The following is a 15,340-nucleotide window of genomic DNA, read 5'->3' as shown; positions in this document are numbered from 1 at the left end:
AGGACCGTGGTGGATGCCCGTAGTCAGGTGGTCCTCAGGGTACAGATGGGGCAGGGGCACTTGTGAGAAACGCCTGAAGCGCTTTTCCCTGGTGCTGCCCGGGTGGTGGAGGCTCTGCACAGTAGCTTCCGTGGAGCCCGCCCGGGGCTCTGCAGGGTCCTCAGCATGATTCAGATTTGCCTCCACCCCCAGCTCTAGATGACTCGGTAAAACCACAAACAGGCACAAAACAGCCCACGTGGAATTCTAAAGTTTTAATTTCCTTTTGGAATTTATGCACTCAGATGAAATGATTTATGATGATGTTGAGAATGGGGATGAAGGCGGAAACAGCTCTTTGGAATACGGATGGAGTTCGAGCGAATTTGAAAGTTACGAAGAGCAGAGTGACTCGGAGTGCAAGAATGGGATTCCCAGGTCCTTCCTGCGCAGCAACCACAAAAAGCAAGTATGTGTTCCGGGCACGTGTGAGGGACAGTGCTCTCGTGTTGACACGGGCAGGGGGCTGTGAATATACGATTGTGAGCCACCTAGGACTTCTTAGCGATTTGTTAAGATGCTGATAAGCCGTTTGGGGAAAGCGTAAGATGTTGGCAAAGGAGAAGACGTCTCTCGTTTCACATAGTTAAGTGTCGTCATGGAAGGATTGAGAAATTAAACTTCTGTAAACCACTTAAAAGGTCTTAAATGAGCTCACCACCTGGAATAAGAAAGTAGTTATTCTCTGAATTGCTTGTGTTTTAATGTATTATGTGCTTTGCACGTAGCACCGTTTGCAGAACACTGAGTAGATGGGATCGGGGTTCCCTGAGACACAGCACATCTGCACTTTACCTTAAGCCAGGTTTTGAACTTTAACATGTTCAGCATGAACAGGAAGAGGTAAAAATAGATGTTAAGGGACAAAAGCTTCTAAACTGCCCTGTGACAATCCTTTCTTTCTTTTTTCTTTTCTTTTCTTTTTTTTTTTTTTTGAGATGGATTCTCACTCTCTCTCCCAGGCTGGAGTGCAATGGCATGATCTCAGTTCACTACAATCTCCGCCTCCCAGGTTCAAGCCATTCTCCTGCCTCAGCCTCCCAAGTAGCTGGGATTACAGGTGCCCGCCACAACACCTAGCTAATTTTTTTATTTTTAGTAGAGATGGGGTTTCCCCATGTTGGCCAGGCTAGTCTCGAACCCCTGACCTCAGGTGATCTGCCCATCTCAGCCTCCCACAGTGCTGGGATTACAGGTGTAAACTGCTGCGCCCAGCCTGGGAATTTCTTTCTTACAGGGAATTTTTATTTTTGTGTGTGTGTGTGGAAAAGTCTTGAGATTAGGGTGCGAGGTGGGACGTCAGAGCTGTAAGGCGTGAATTCTGGAATTGGGTGATTGTGAGCCATGGAACCCGGGAACCGTTCAGCTGAGACACATTCCAGGTCTCGGTGGTGCCGGGCCGTGCCACAGGGTTTTTATTGTTAGAGTATTTTTTTTGACTATTTGTAAAAGGATAGATTTGTGCTCATCTGCAGTGAAGTCCATGTACTTTCCGTGTGAGGCTGAGATGCAGGCCACACACAGTCCTCGTCTGAGGCCAGCAAGTCCTGTGTTACTGATACAGATGGTGACCCGATGCCCGCCATAGTGACAGTTGGTGATAACCGGTTTTATCCTGCCCGTCCCCTAGTAGCCCCCAGTAAGCGGAGATTTCACTCCTGGACGTAGCTGCCACATCCCTGTGGTTTACAAGTGATTATGGGTTGCCTACAATTCTCATATTCTGTGAACCTGCTTCATGAAACTCAAGGAAAATCTACCAGATCATGGCGGTCAGCTCACCTACCCAGTTTCATTCACAAGTTCTTCCAGGAATTCGATCTTTTCTGTCACCATCATTATTACAATAGCGATTTAAACAACCAATGAAGCTGCAATTGTAGTTTTTCTGTTTATTTGTTTGTTTGTTTTTTTTCTTTGAAACGGAGTCTCGCCTGCGCCCAGGCTAGAGTGCAATGGCATGATCTCAGGTCCCCTCCCGGGTTCAAGCGATTCTCCTGCCTCAGCCTCTCAAGTAGCTGGGATTACAGGCAGCTGCTATCACCAGCTAATTTTTGTATTTTTAGTAGTGAAAGGGTTTCACCATGTTGGCCAGGCTGGTCTCGAACTCCTGACCTCGTGATCTGCCTGCCTCAGCCTCCCAAAGTGCTGGGATTACAGGCGTGAGCCACTGCACCCAGCCTGCAGTTGTAGTTTTTAACAGAGCTGATAACTTATTTAGCTTGCTGTAGCTGAGTCAGACACGATTTAAACTGAGATTTAAGAAGAGTGCTGGACTCTGATGTCACAGATGGAGGCTCGATGGGTGCCTCGGAGCGTGGGTTACATGCTGTTTGGTTTCGCCTTCGTGGTGGGCTGTGGACAGAGGGGCCAGGCCACTGAGGAGCCCAGAGGCATTAGTAGTCACTCCTTAATAATAACTCAGGAGACCCTGCCCTTGCCTTGGGGCAGACCCACATCCCAGAGGAGCCCTTGACTGCCCAGGCAGTGCCAGTGGTTCAGTAGCCCTCCCTGCTGGGAGAAGGAGCTGGGGAAAGCCAGCACACAGTGGGTTTGTGGTGCAGAATTACAACCCGGGAGTGCCGGGCTCTGCATTTCCAGCCTCTCCTGTACCTCCATGTTGCCAGGACAGTGGCCTGGACTGGGGAATACTGTGTGGGGTGCAGACAGGGCGCCTCTGGGTTAGGCCTGACCAGGATGGAAGTATTGCAGGCAGCACCAAGTTTTCTGGTTTAAATGGTCACATTTTAAAAACGACCAAAATAAAACTAGATATTGTTCAAAAGTCATCTCAAAAAATCTCGAATTTTATTAAAGTGTCCGTGACATGAGAAATGCCCCCAGAGGAGCAGTGGGGCCTCAGCCACGTGCATCTGAAGTGTCTGTGACCACACGGACAAGGATCCAGGGGGTCCCCAGTCAGTCAGAGAGAAAGTGACCTCAAGTTGGAGACTGTTGAAAATCCATGCTGCCATCCCCAAAATATGTCACCTTCAGTACAGTTTAAATACAAGTATCTTTTGCTTGGATGCTGACATAAAAATAATTTTCTGTATTTTTGTATATTGGATAATGTTCATTCCACCAAAATGTAAATGAACGATTTTACATATATTTTGTGTGCGTGCGTTTGCTCCCGTCTAGCACGGAGAAGACTGTAGCCTGGCGTCTGGATAGTGTCTGTGTTTTGATGCCATGTTTAACTCCTTTCTGCGTTTATCTCTCTTTTTTTTTTTTTTTTTTTTGAGACAGGGTCTTACTCTGTCGCCCAGGCTGGAGTGCAGTGGCACCATCACGGCTCACTGCAGTCTCCACCTCCCAGGCTCAAGCGATCCTCCTACCTCAGCCTCCTAAGTAGCTAGGACCACAGGCACGCACCACCCTGCCTGGCTAATTTTTGTGATTTTAATAGAGACAGGGTTTCACCATGTTGCCCACGCTGGTCTTGAACTCCTGAGCTCAAGTGATCCTCCCACCTCCGCCTCCCAAAGTGCTGGGATTACAGGCATGAGCCACCGCGCCCGGCCAACTGTTTGTGCATTTATCTCTCAAGGACCAACCGGGCTAGTAATGGGGACTCTCATGTGTGGTCCCAGAAGCCCCCAGCCAGGAGAGGCCTGATGTGCCACTGCAGATGCTGCCAGTATCCGCTCAATGTAAAATTGTCCCAAAGAACCAAAAAGAGCCTTTTTGTGAAAAGACTGTGTCTCTTTATGCTGTAGCTTTCTCATGACCTAACCCGTTTAAAGGAGCACTATGAGAAAAAGATGAGAGAGTTGATGGCAAGCACGGTGGGCGCGGTGGAGATTCAGCAGCTCAGGCAGAAGCATGAACTGAAGGTAGAGTCTTGCCCCCGGCCGCTGCCCCCACTCGCCGGCCGGGCAGTAAAGAAAAACCATGTGGCTTGGTCGGTCCTTGTTGTCTCAACAGCGGTTCTCAAAGGGTGGTCCGGGGCTCCCGGCATCCCCCGGCGCTTTGGGGCTCACATGGACTCTGAGACGCTCGGTGCCTTTCACTCTCTCCCTCTTACCGGGAACCCAAGAACATTCTGGAGACTCCACGGTTGTGGCCTCACAGCTGGCGCAATGCCGTCCGGCTGTCTACGTGATAGGGGTTTCCAGAAATGCACAACAATGCCCCTTTCTGTTTGTTTTGGAAAACACAGCAATTTTTCATTGATGTTATTTGAGATAACATGTAATAGGTTGATTATTTTTTAAATGAACATTTATAAAAATATCCAAACTTTTTCAGCATTTTAACTTCAAATGCAGTAAATATTGATACGTAAAATCCCCGTAAACAAAAGCCATTTGGGCTCTCCATAATTTTTAAGAGCGTCCAGGGCCTCCGAGACCGGAACGCTTGAGAACTGCTGGACGTGAGTGTGGTGACAGTCTGTTCCGCGCGATGTCTTTTAAAAGGGCACTGTCAAGTACTTTTTCCTGGAATTTGACCTTTTATCCTGCTGGTATTTTGTGATCATTCACATGTGTTGAGTGGCACTCGCTGGAAAGGGACGTGCACTCCACACGGCTTCTGGAGCAGCCGGCTCATCCACCGTGTTGTGCTTGGGCCATCCGAAGCCACGGCCGCCTCCTGGGAGCCGTGTTACCCCCTCACATCCAGCGTCTGGCTGGCTTCCTGCAGGGTGTCTGATGGGACCTGCCGGAGGCAGGCAGTGTGGCGGGGTTTCCGAGGAGCGGAGGGCACCATCAGAGCGAGGGGAAGGGTGTGTGAGCTACGTTTGGAGATTTCCACAGACACAGGGCGTGCCCTGGCTGAAGCAGGTGAGGGCACTGTGGGAAGCGGGGAAGGAAGGCTGGGGAAGCAGCCAGGGTCGGGCCCAGCACACTCGCTTCCCCTAGTGAGAGCAGCCCCGTGTCAGCTCTGGGAGCCAGGAGACCTGGCTGAGGCTGTGACCTGGAACCTGGGGTCTCACCTGCTGTGCATGGAGCTGGGGCTTAGGGACCTTGGTGGCTCTCCAGTTTGTCAGTTTACAGTTCTCTGATTCTCTGTCCAGGGATCCTGACAGGCTGGCTGAAAACCAAGGGTTCACAGCCCAGATCCGGGATTGAGAAAGAGCAGGAGGTGGGCAGACTGTGCAGGATGGATACGCTCAGGCGGGCAGGGCTGTCTGCGGCATCGGGCGGGAGGCAGGGGCATGGGTGCAGGGACCGAGGAAATGGCAGCAGGACGTGGTCCCATGTGGGGTTGGGAGATGCAGGAGTGGGGGAGCCCACGGGGGCAGTGATGTTAACGCTGTCGATGGGGGACAGAGTTGCAAGTGATGGAGATGGGCTGGGGCGGGCGACACGGGTGTGAGGCCAGGCGTGTTGTGTGGTGTTCATGGTGGACACTTCCCGAAGGCAGCCCTCAGGCGTTTGGAAGTCCAGGGCAGGCAGACACGGCCAGGGCTAGAGCAACTGTCTGCACGCTAGCGTCCAGCAGCCCCGCTCCTCCCGCGGTGATGTGACCCAGAGTGAAGAGAGCCTGGTTCTCAGCTGCACTGCTGGTCCCTTTGGGAGGTCCCTGGGAAGGGGACGTCGGTGGTCCCATAAGAGGTCATCTTTTAGAGAGGAATCTCTCGGCGTCCAGTGGCCAGTACCTCAGATGTTCGGTTTTTAAGGAGTAAGAAGTCAGATGGCAGGAGACATCTCAGACGCCTGAGTCCAGGCAGCCGTGAGTGTCCAGCACGGCACTGTCTGAGGAAGTGGAGGCAGGGAGCCCCAGGCCCGGGGGACGTGGCCTTCAAGTCTGACATCCGCAGTGTGCTGCATCCCGACCCTCCCTCGGGTGGATCCCGTGTGTGTCTGCAGCACTTGCCGGGCCTTGAATTCAACCCCGTGACTGGGGCTGGGTCCCTGTGACCATGCGTGTGAGGTGGCCTTGTCAACAGCTGGCCTTGCCCCAACGTGGGGTGCCGTGGGAAGGTTAAAAGGCTGAACTGGAGCTGTGAGCGTCTGCAGTTAGTTGTTTTGCCATTTAATTCGGGGCGAGTTGTTTGACATTTGTGAACATTAGTGACTCACCTGTGACCCCCACGTAGCTGTTTGTGTGGGTGGATCACATATAATACTGCAAATGGGGCAGGGAACATTTTTCACCATGTCCAGGAAGGGCTGTGTTTTCAAAGTCTGTTTTTTTCTTTTTTCCAACAAACAAAACCAAAACAAAACCTAGCCCAGAACTGCACATGACACATGCGCTCACAAGAACCAGACTACTTGACAGTATTCTTTTAAAACAGGCAAATGAAAGTCGCAGGTGGGTTCTGCCACCGTCCCGTTCTCACATCTCCCTCTCTGTCGCAGATGCAGAAGCTCGTGAAGGCTGCGAAGGACGGCACCAAGGACGGGCTGGAGAGGACCAGAGCGGCTGTGAAGAGGGGCCGCTCATTCATCAGGACCAAGTCTCTCATTGCACAGGGTCCGTGCCTGTGGGTCTTCCTGTGGGGAGGACATGGGGTTGGGGGGCGGCCACATCTTGCGGGGTTGGGGGTGGCCATGCAGGCTCCTGCGTCTCGGGTAGCACCGGCCTGCTCAGTGCCTGGGTCTGGATCAGCCCCGCTGACCCCGGCCTCCCCGCCCTGCAGGGGTGGCGTTTTAGGCCAAGGGCACCCAGCAGTGAGGAATCATTGAGAATCACTGGCTGGATCTAGGGAGGGCCGCGCAGGGGCCTCCGTCACTGTGGATTCTTGGCACTGGACTCTCTATTTACAGCACATGGGCCCTCCTGGGCATGGTCCCACAGGGACTGAGGTCGTGAGCATCCTGAACTGGGATTTCAGGAACATTTTCCTTGGTGAGGGGAGATTTGGAGTAGATGGCAGAATTTCCAGGTTTTTCTGAAAATCTCACACAGGGGCAGTGGTCTGTGCAGGTATGTGTGGAAAAGGCAGCTGGTGTGGAGGTGTCATGCATGGTGGCAACAAGCGGCCGGCCAGGGTTATGCACCGTCCCAGGAAACTTCTCGGAGCCTTTGCACAGATGTCCTGAGGTTGAGTTACGGGAGGGTGGCTGAGACTTCACTGTCATACAGGGGTCGCTGTGACTCTGACCTGGCATTTCCCGGTTGTTTCTCCAGTTTTCTAACGTGCCTGTCTGGTGCTAGGACATGGGCAGCATTTGCTAATATCTGTACTTGGAAGGGACTTTACAATCACGTGTTCCCTCAAGGAACGGCCTCGGATACGATGTGTAATTGGTATGACATGGTGTAACTCAGGAGGCCTTTTCCTCTTTCAGTCCTAAGCCCTCGGCATCTCAGACAAGGTGGGGGAAAGCTGTCAGCATCCCCGAGGGTTTATTTGGTGATGGAGACAGGCAGGTACTTTCTAGTAACATGTGCAGTAATATTGTGCCCTGATAGGGGTGCCATGAGGTGCTTGGGGCAGCCAAGGACAGCTTTGGAGGAGGTGGCCATATTTACACAGCGCCTGGAAAGCACAGGCAGCTCAGTCCAGCGAGGAGTTGGGATTTGGGGCTGTATTCACTGCCTCAAGGAGTGTGTCTGCCACCAGCAGCAACCCCCTGACCGGGACCCAGACTCCAGGATCTGATCACAACTGCCCACCCAGAGCCCATGCCAGGCCCCCGAGCCAGGATTTGCAGGCCGGCAGAATCCCCCAGGACTGGGTGTGTGGGACAGTCTGAGAAACCCTGACTCAGGACCTGGGAGCAGGTCGTGATTTGTCTCTGGTTTAGGGGGTGCTCTTTGGGGGATCACTTGGAGAGATGCGGCGGTTTAATAGGCAAATCTCTAACCTCCCAACCCTAATTTCCTAAGCCATAAAATGAGAGGCTTGCTCAGAATTTTGTTCTTCATCCTGGTTGTACCTAAGAATTAACGAGAAAGCTTTTAAAACATGCTGGTGCCAGGCCCTCCTTCCCTGGTTGATCCGTTGAGCTCTGAGGGAAAAGTCTGGGTATCAGTAGGTTTTAAAGCCCCTTAGATAGATGTTTCTGTGCAGCCAGGTTTTGGGATCTTTGAACCAGAAAAACTCAGGTTTCTATCCCCTAAAACTTCCTGTGCTTTTCTGATTTCCAGCCCATTTTGTAGATGCTTTAATGTAGTTACCGGTGGTTTTTTTTTTTTTTTTTTTTTTTTTGAGACGGAGTCTCGCTGTGTCTCCCAGGCTGGAGTGCAGTGGCGTGATCTCGGCTCACTGCAAGCTCCGCCTCCCGGGTTCACGCCATTCTCCCGCCTCAGCCTCCCAAGTAGCTGAGACTACAGGCGCCCGCCACCACGCCTGGCTAGTTTTTTATATTTTTAGTAGAGACGGGGTTTCACCATGTTAGCCAGGATGGTCTCGATCTCCTGACCTCGTGATCCACCCGCCTCGGCCTCCCAAAGTGCTGGGATTACAGGCTTGAGCCACCGCGCCCGGCCTATTACCGGTGTTTTAAAAGTGAATGTAGGCGTTTTCTTGTTTTTTAGAGACAGGGTCTCACTCTCGCCCAGGCTAGAGTGCAGTGGCACAACCACAGCTCACTGCAACCTTGACCTCCTGGGCTCATGCCATCCTCCTGCCTCAGCCTCCTGACCAGCTAGGAGTACAGGTGCTCACCACTATGCCTGGCTAATTTTTAAATTTTTCATAGAGATGGAGTCTTGCTGTGTTGCCCAGGCTGGTCTTGAGCTCCTGGGCTCAAGTGATTGTACCATCTCAGTCTCCCAAAGTGCTGGGATTAGGGGAGTGAGCCACCACACCCGACTGTGAATTTAGTGTTTGTTTAAACTGTTTGAGTTTTGGAAAGCTATGCTTCTTAAAGTGTCCAGTGAGAGAGACACAAGAAATATACTAAGTGCTACCTCAGTTTTCATTGACTTTTGACTCACCTCAGTTTTCAGTGAGCATTCTTAGCCATTCTTAGCTGTTTTCTTGTTTCTGATTGTGATATTTTATAGATTAAGAAACTATTTAATTTATGAAATATTCTAAAACATTAAAATGCCAAAATATTGCCACTTTACTATCTAGCTATTCAAATGGCACCTCTCCCTTTTGAAGTTAAACTTTAAATACTGAAAATTTCAAATACAGACAAATACTGTATTACCCTGTGGAAAGAATATTTTATTGGATTTATTAAAAATTCAACTTAATAATAGCTGGGTGTCAAGTAAGCATGGAAAATTGAAAGGTCTACACAAAATACTTATTTGACATATTATTTTAGTGTACTGTAATGTTCTGAATATATTATTTCAATGTAAAGCTCATGCATTTTGACTTATTTTTAAGATCACAGATCTTCTCTTGAGGAAGAGCAGAATCTGTTCATTGATGTTGACTGCAAGCACCCAGAAGCCATCTTGACCCCGATGCCCGAGGGTTTATCTCAGCAGCAGGTGAGATGAGCGGAGCTGACACTCAGGGACTGTTGACCAGCAGAGCTGTGCTGGTTTTTAAATATGTGTATGTTTGATGCTGGTTGGTAAATATCTGCTGTCTCAAACTCTGCATCCACTCGGGCCCTCCACTGTAGACTCCTGGCCCAGCACTTAGAGGCTTAATGCTGGGCTCAATAAGGGTCTGGGGGGACCCTGGTCAGCAGCTGTGGCCTGGACTCAGGCTCTTCTGGTCCTTAAATATTTTGGACAGGCACCCCTGAGTGTAACTGTGAGAAAGGGGAGGAACTTGCATTCTTCGTGGGAGTCAGTCACACAGTTTGTGCTTTCACAGAGACAGAGTGTGGGTGTGTCTGGTCAGTATGTGTGTGTAGCTACCTGAGACTGAGACGAAAATGACAGATTTTCAATAACTAATTAAATCTGAATATAATGCGTTTCTTAAAAATCTGGTACTTGGTAGCAGAAGAGAAAAAATCACTGGTTTTCACGGGATTGCCTTTGGGTGAAAGGAGGAGAAAACTTGAGGAACCAGAGTGACAGCACTGAGTTTGCAGGCCTTTAGCAGCAGGGCTGATGCTTTGGGATGATGGGAGCTGTTTCCCACATGGGCAGCAAGGTGCAAATCATGGACACCAGGATGGATAGGCAGACACGTGTAATCCACGCCTCTGGGGAGATCCCTGGATACAGGTAGGCAGATAGAGCGAGAGAGATCATTGTCAGATTAAAGAAAAACAACATAGAAATGCTTAGCGACTGGCCAGGGTTTAAAAAGAGATGAAAAGGGAAACCTGCGAGCTGTTCATAGTCAGCCAGGCTAAAATAGGAAGCTTACATTTCACTGGAATTGAGCAGCGATGACTGAAGTATTAGTTTTGTCAGCAGCATCACACAAGTGACGGGACAAAGTGTCCACAGAGCTTGGAGACGGTTGTTGAGCGGCTGTCACTCATGGGTGCATGCTCTGTGCAGGCCCCATGCCGGGTCCCTGGTGTGTTTCACTGAGTTTCATCCTCGCAAATCCCCTTGCTGTCCTTGTATACTCTGTAAGGAAGCCTGGACTTGGAGGAGGTTGATCATCGCAACTGCATCCTCCAGCTACGCGAGAAGGGGTCGTGTCTGATCTCAGTGTCTCCCATCACAGCCTGCCACTAACCTGTCTGTGCTCACTGGGGCCATGTGATCTGTGCTGCCACATGCCCAGGGGGATGGTTGACAGCCTTTGCCAGAAACAGAGAATCTAGCACTTTTTCCTGTGCGTGCTGCCCTTACTTCAGACTCAGGAGCTATAAAAGGGGTTCATGGCTGAACACCTTCTTGCCAGTCCTATGAGGCGCTCAATAGGATAGCACACTGGCCAATCCTCTACTATCCCTCACTGCATGTGGGATACCTGTGCTGGTGAGGACACACCATGTGAGAGGAACTTGGATCCTGCACTCTGAGAACTTAGTGCAGTGATGAAGCTGAAAACCAAAAATACCCAAAGAAGGGAAAATCACAGAGGAAATGCTGCTAATGTTGGCAGGAGGACAGCTTCCTAGCAGATGAGGGACTAGACAGGAATCATAGCAGGAGTGTGAGTGACTCAGGACCAGAAGAGCCAGGAGACCTTGAGGACACATGGCCCAAGCCAAGACAGCAGCCTGAGCTGCAAACCAGTAGGCAGGGTGCTGGAGTGAGGGTGAGAGAGACGACGCCAGACCCTGAGTGGGGTGTGAGGGGTCTGTGAGGAGACACTGGGTGAGATGAGGTTTGTGAGGAGACACTGAGGGGAATGAGAGTTGTGAGGAGAAACTGAGTAGGGTGAGGATTGTGAGGAGACACTGAGTGGGGTGAGGGTTGTGAAGAGACATGGAGTGGAGTGCGGGTTGTAAGCAGACACTGAGTGCAGTGTGAGGGGTCTGAGGAGACCCTGAGTCAGGTGAGCATTGTGAGGAGACACTGAGCGGTTGAGGATTGTGAGGAGACAGAGTAGGGTGAGAGTTGTGAGGAGACACGGAGTGGGTTGAGGGTTGTGAGGAGACTCTGAGTGGGCTGAGGAGTCTATGAGGAGACTTAGTGCGGTGAGGGGTCTGTGAGGAGACACTGAGTGGTGTGAGGGGTATTTGAGGAGACATTGAGTGTGGTGAGGGTTGTGAGGAGACACTGAGTGGGGTAAGGGTTGTGAGGAGACACTGAGTGGGGTGAGGGTTGTGAGGAGACACTGAGTGGGGTGAAGGTTGTGAAGAGACACTAGGTGTGGGGAGAGTTTGTGAGGAGAAACTGCATGAGGTGAACTGTGTTAGGAGGCACTGAGTGGGGTGAGGGTTGTGAGGAGACACTGAGTGGGGTGAAGGTTGTGAAGAGACACTAGGTGTGGGGAGAGTTTGTGAGGAGAAACTGCATGAGGTGAACTGTGTTAGGAGGTACTGAGTGGGGTGAGGGTTGTGAGGAGACACTGAGTGGGTTGAGGGATCTGTGAGGAGACACTGAGTGGGGTGTGTGGGGTTTGTGAGGAAACCCTCAGTGGGTTGAGGGTTGTGAGGAGACACTGAGTGTGGTGAGGGGTATTGAGGAGACACTGAGTTGGATAAGGAGTCTGTGTGGGGGCACTGAGTGCAGTGAGGGTTGTGAGGAGACACTGAGTGGGGTAAGCGGTTTGTGAGGAGACACTGAATGGGGTGAGAGGTCTGTGCAGAGACACTGAGTGGGGTATGAGGGGCCTGTGAGGAGTCATGGAGTGTGGTGAGAGTTGTGAGGAAACACGGATTGGGGTGAGGGTCGTGAGGAAACACTGAGTGGGGTTAGTGTTTGTGAGGAGACACTGAGTGGGGTGAGGGTTGTGAGGAGACACTAGGTGGGGTGAGGGTTTCTGAGGAGACACTGTGGTAGGTGAGCTTTGTTAGGAGGCTCTGGGTAGGGTGAGGGTTGTTAGGAGACACTCAGTGGGGATGAGGGTTTGTGAGGAGACACTAAGTGGGGTGAAGGTTATGAGGAGACACTGAGTGGGGTGAGCATTTGTGAGGAGACACTGAGAGGTGTGAGGGTTGTGAGGAGACAGTGAGTGTGGTAACGGTTGTAAGGAGACACAGTGGGGGTGAAGGTTCTGAGGAGTCACTGAGTGGGGTGAGGGTTTGTGAGGAGATGCTGAGTGGGGTGTTGATTGTGAGGAGACACTGAGTCGGGTGAGGGTTCTGAGGAGATACTGAATGGGTGAGGGTTTTGAGGAGACATTGAGTGGGGTGAGAGTTGTGAGGAGACACTGAATCAGGTGAGGGTTGTGAGGAGAAGCTGAGTGGAGTGAAGGGTATGAGGAGACACTGAGTGGGGTGTGAGGGGTCTGTGAGGTGTCACTGAGTACTGTGAAAGTTGTGAGGAAATACGGAATGTCGTGAGGGTCCTGAGAAATACTGAGTGGGTTGAGGGTTTGTGAGGAGACACTGAGTTGGGTGAGGGTTGTGAGGAGACAATGAGTGGGGTGAGTATTGTGAGGAGACACTGAGTGGGGTGAGATGAGGAGACACTGAGTTGGGTGAGGGTTGTGACAAGACACCGAGTGGGGTGAGGGGTCTGTGACAAGACACCGAGTGGGGTGAGGGGTCTGTGACGAGACACTGAGTGAGGTGTGAGGGGTCTACGAGGAGTCACAGAGTGCGGTGAGAGTTGTGAGGAAACACGGAGTGGGGTGTGGGTCGTGAGGAGACAGTCATTGGGGTAAGGGTTGTGAGGAGACACTGAGTGGGGTGAGGGGTCTATGATGAGACTCTGTGAGTGGGGTGAGGGTTGGGAGGAGAAAGTGAGTGGGGTGAGGGTTGTGAGGAGACACTGAGTGGGGAGAGGTTTGTTAGGAGACACTGAGTGGGTGAGAGTTGTGAGGAGACATTGAGTGGGGTGAGGGTTGTGAGGAGACACTGAGTGGGGTGAGAGTTGTGAGGAGACACTGAGTGATGTGAGGCGTCTGTGAGCAGACACTGAGTAGGGTAAGGGGTCTGTGAGGAGACACTGAGTAGGGTGAGGGTTGTGAGGAGACACTAGGTGGGGTGAGGGTTGTGAGGCGACACTAGGTGGGGTGAGGGTTGTGAGGAGATACTAGGTGGGGTGAGGGTTGTGAGGAGACACTAGGTGCAGTGAGGGTTGTGAGGAGACACTGAGTCGGGTGAGGGTTGTGAGGAGACAGTGAGTGGGGTAAGGGTTTTGAGGAGACACTGAATGATGGTGAAGGTTCTGAGGAGACACTGAGTGGAATTAGGGTTGTGAGGAGACACTGAGTGGTGTGTGAGAGGTCTGTTAGGAGTCACTGAGTGGGGTGAGGGTTTGTGAGGAGACAGTGAGGGGGTTGTGGATTGTGAGGAGACACTGAGTCAGCTGAGGGTTGTGCGGAGATACTGACTGGGGTGAGTGTTAGACATTGAGTGAGGAGGGCTGTGAGGATACACTGAATGGGGGGAAGGGTATTGAGGAGACACTGAGTGGGGTAAGGAGTCTGTGTGGAGATGCTGAGTAGGGTGAGGGTTCTGTGAGGAGACACTGAATGGGGTAAGGGGTCCGTAAGGAGACACTGAGTGGGGTGTGAGGTCTATGAGCTGTCACCGAGTGTGGTGAGAGTTGTGAGGAGACACTGAGTGGGGTGAGGGTTGTGAGGAGACACTGAGTCGGGGTGAAGGTTCTGAGGAGATACTGAGTGGGGTGTGTGTTGTGAGGAGACACTGAGTGAAATGTGAGTTGTGAGGAGACACTGAGTGGGGTGTGAGAGGTCTGTGAGGAATCACTGAGTGGGGTAAGGGTTTCTGAGGAGACACGGAGTGGGGTGAGTGTTTGTGAGGAGACATGAGTGGAGTGAGGAATCTGTGAGGAAACAGTGTGGTGTGAGGGGTCTGTGAGGAGACACTGAGTGGTGTGAGTGTTGTGAGGAGACGGTGAGTGTGGTGTGAGGGTTGGGAGGAGACACTGGGTGGGAGGAGGGTTTGTGAGAAGACACTAGGTGGGGTGAGGGTTTGTGAGGAAACACTGAGTGGTGTGAGGGTTGTGAGGAGACAGTTAGGGGTAAGGGTTGTGAGAAGACACTGAGTGGGGTTGAAGGTTCTGAGGAGACACTGAGTGGGGTGAGGTTTGTGAGGAGACTGAATTGGGTGTGCATTGTGAGGAGATACTGAGTGGGGTGAGGGTTTATGAGGAGACACTGGGATGTGGATTGTGAGGAGACACTGAGTCGGGTGAGGGTTGTGAGGAGATACTGAGTGGGATGAGAGTTGTGAGGAGACACTGAATCTGGTGAGGGCTGTGAGGAGACACTTAGTGGGGTGACGGGTATTGAGGCGACACTGAGTGGGGTAAGGATTCTCTGTGGAGACCCTGAGTGGGGTGAGGGTTCTGTGAGGAGACACTGAATGGGGTGAGGGTTCTGTGAGGAGACACTGAGTTGGGTGGGGGTATGAGGAGACACTGATTGGGGTGTGAAGGGTCTGTGAGGTGTCACCAAGTGCGGTGAGATTTGTGAGGAAACACGGAGTGTGGTGAGGGTCCTGAGGAAACACTGAGTTGGGTGAGGGTTTGTGAGGAGACACTGAGTGAGGTGAAGGTTATGAGGAGACACACAGGGGAGGTCTGTGAGGAGAAAGTGAGTGGGGTATGAGGGGTCTGTGAGGAGACACTGAGTGGGGTGAGGGTTGTGAGGAGACACTGAGTGGGGTGAGGGTTGTGAGGAGACACTGAGTGGGGTGAGGGTTGTGAGGAGACACTGGGGTGTGAGGGATATGTGAGGAGACACTGAGTGAGGTGAGGGTTGTGAGGAGACACTGAGTGGGGTGTGAGAGGTCTGTGAGGTGGCACTGAGTGGGGTGAGGGTTTGTGAGGAGACACTGAGTGGGGTGAGGGTTTGTGAGGAGACACTGAGTGGGGTGAGGGTTGTGAGGAGACACTGAATCGGGTGAGGGTTGTGAGGAGACACTGAATGTGGAGGGCT

General features: G+C 51.8%; 1 protein-coding gene across 4 annotated transcripts in view; it reads left to right on the top strand.

Moving 5' to 3' along the window:
- Positions 1-15,340, top strand: part of LOC105491895 (Rho guanine nucleotide exchange factor 10) — a 146,960-nt gene that overhangs the window by 57,445 nt on the left and 74,175 nt on the right. For 3 of the 4 annotated variants that reach the window (XM_011758600.3, XM_011758601.3, XM_011758603.3), the window contains 4 exons: positions 285-448; positions 3,762-3,878; positions 6,354-6,468; positions 9,287-9,393. In XM_011758600.3, the coding sequence (XP_011756902.2) occupies positions 285-448; positions 3,762-3,878; positions 6,354-6,468; positions 9,287-9,393 (503 nt within the window). The remainder of the gene's footprint in view (positions 1-284; positions 449-3,761; positions 3,879-6,353; positions 6,469-9,286; positions 9,394-15,340) is intronic. The other variant, XM_011758604.3, reaches the window with a different exon arrangement.

This window comes from Macaca nemestrina, chromosome 8, assembly GCF_043159975.1.
Source record: "Macaca nemestrina isolate mMacNem1 chromosome 8, mMacNem.hap1, whole genome shotgun sequence".
In the NCBI taxonomy this organism is placed as follows: Eukaryota; Metazoa; Chordata; class Mammalia; order Primates; family Cercopithecidae; genus Macaca; species Macaca nemestrina.
This window is presented reverse-complemented; position numbering and strand designations above follow the sequence as displayed.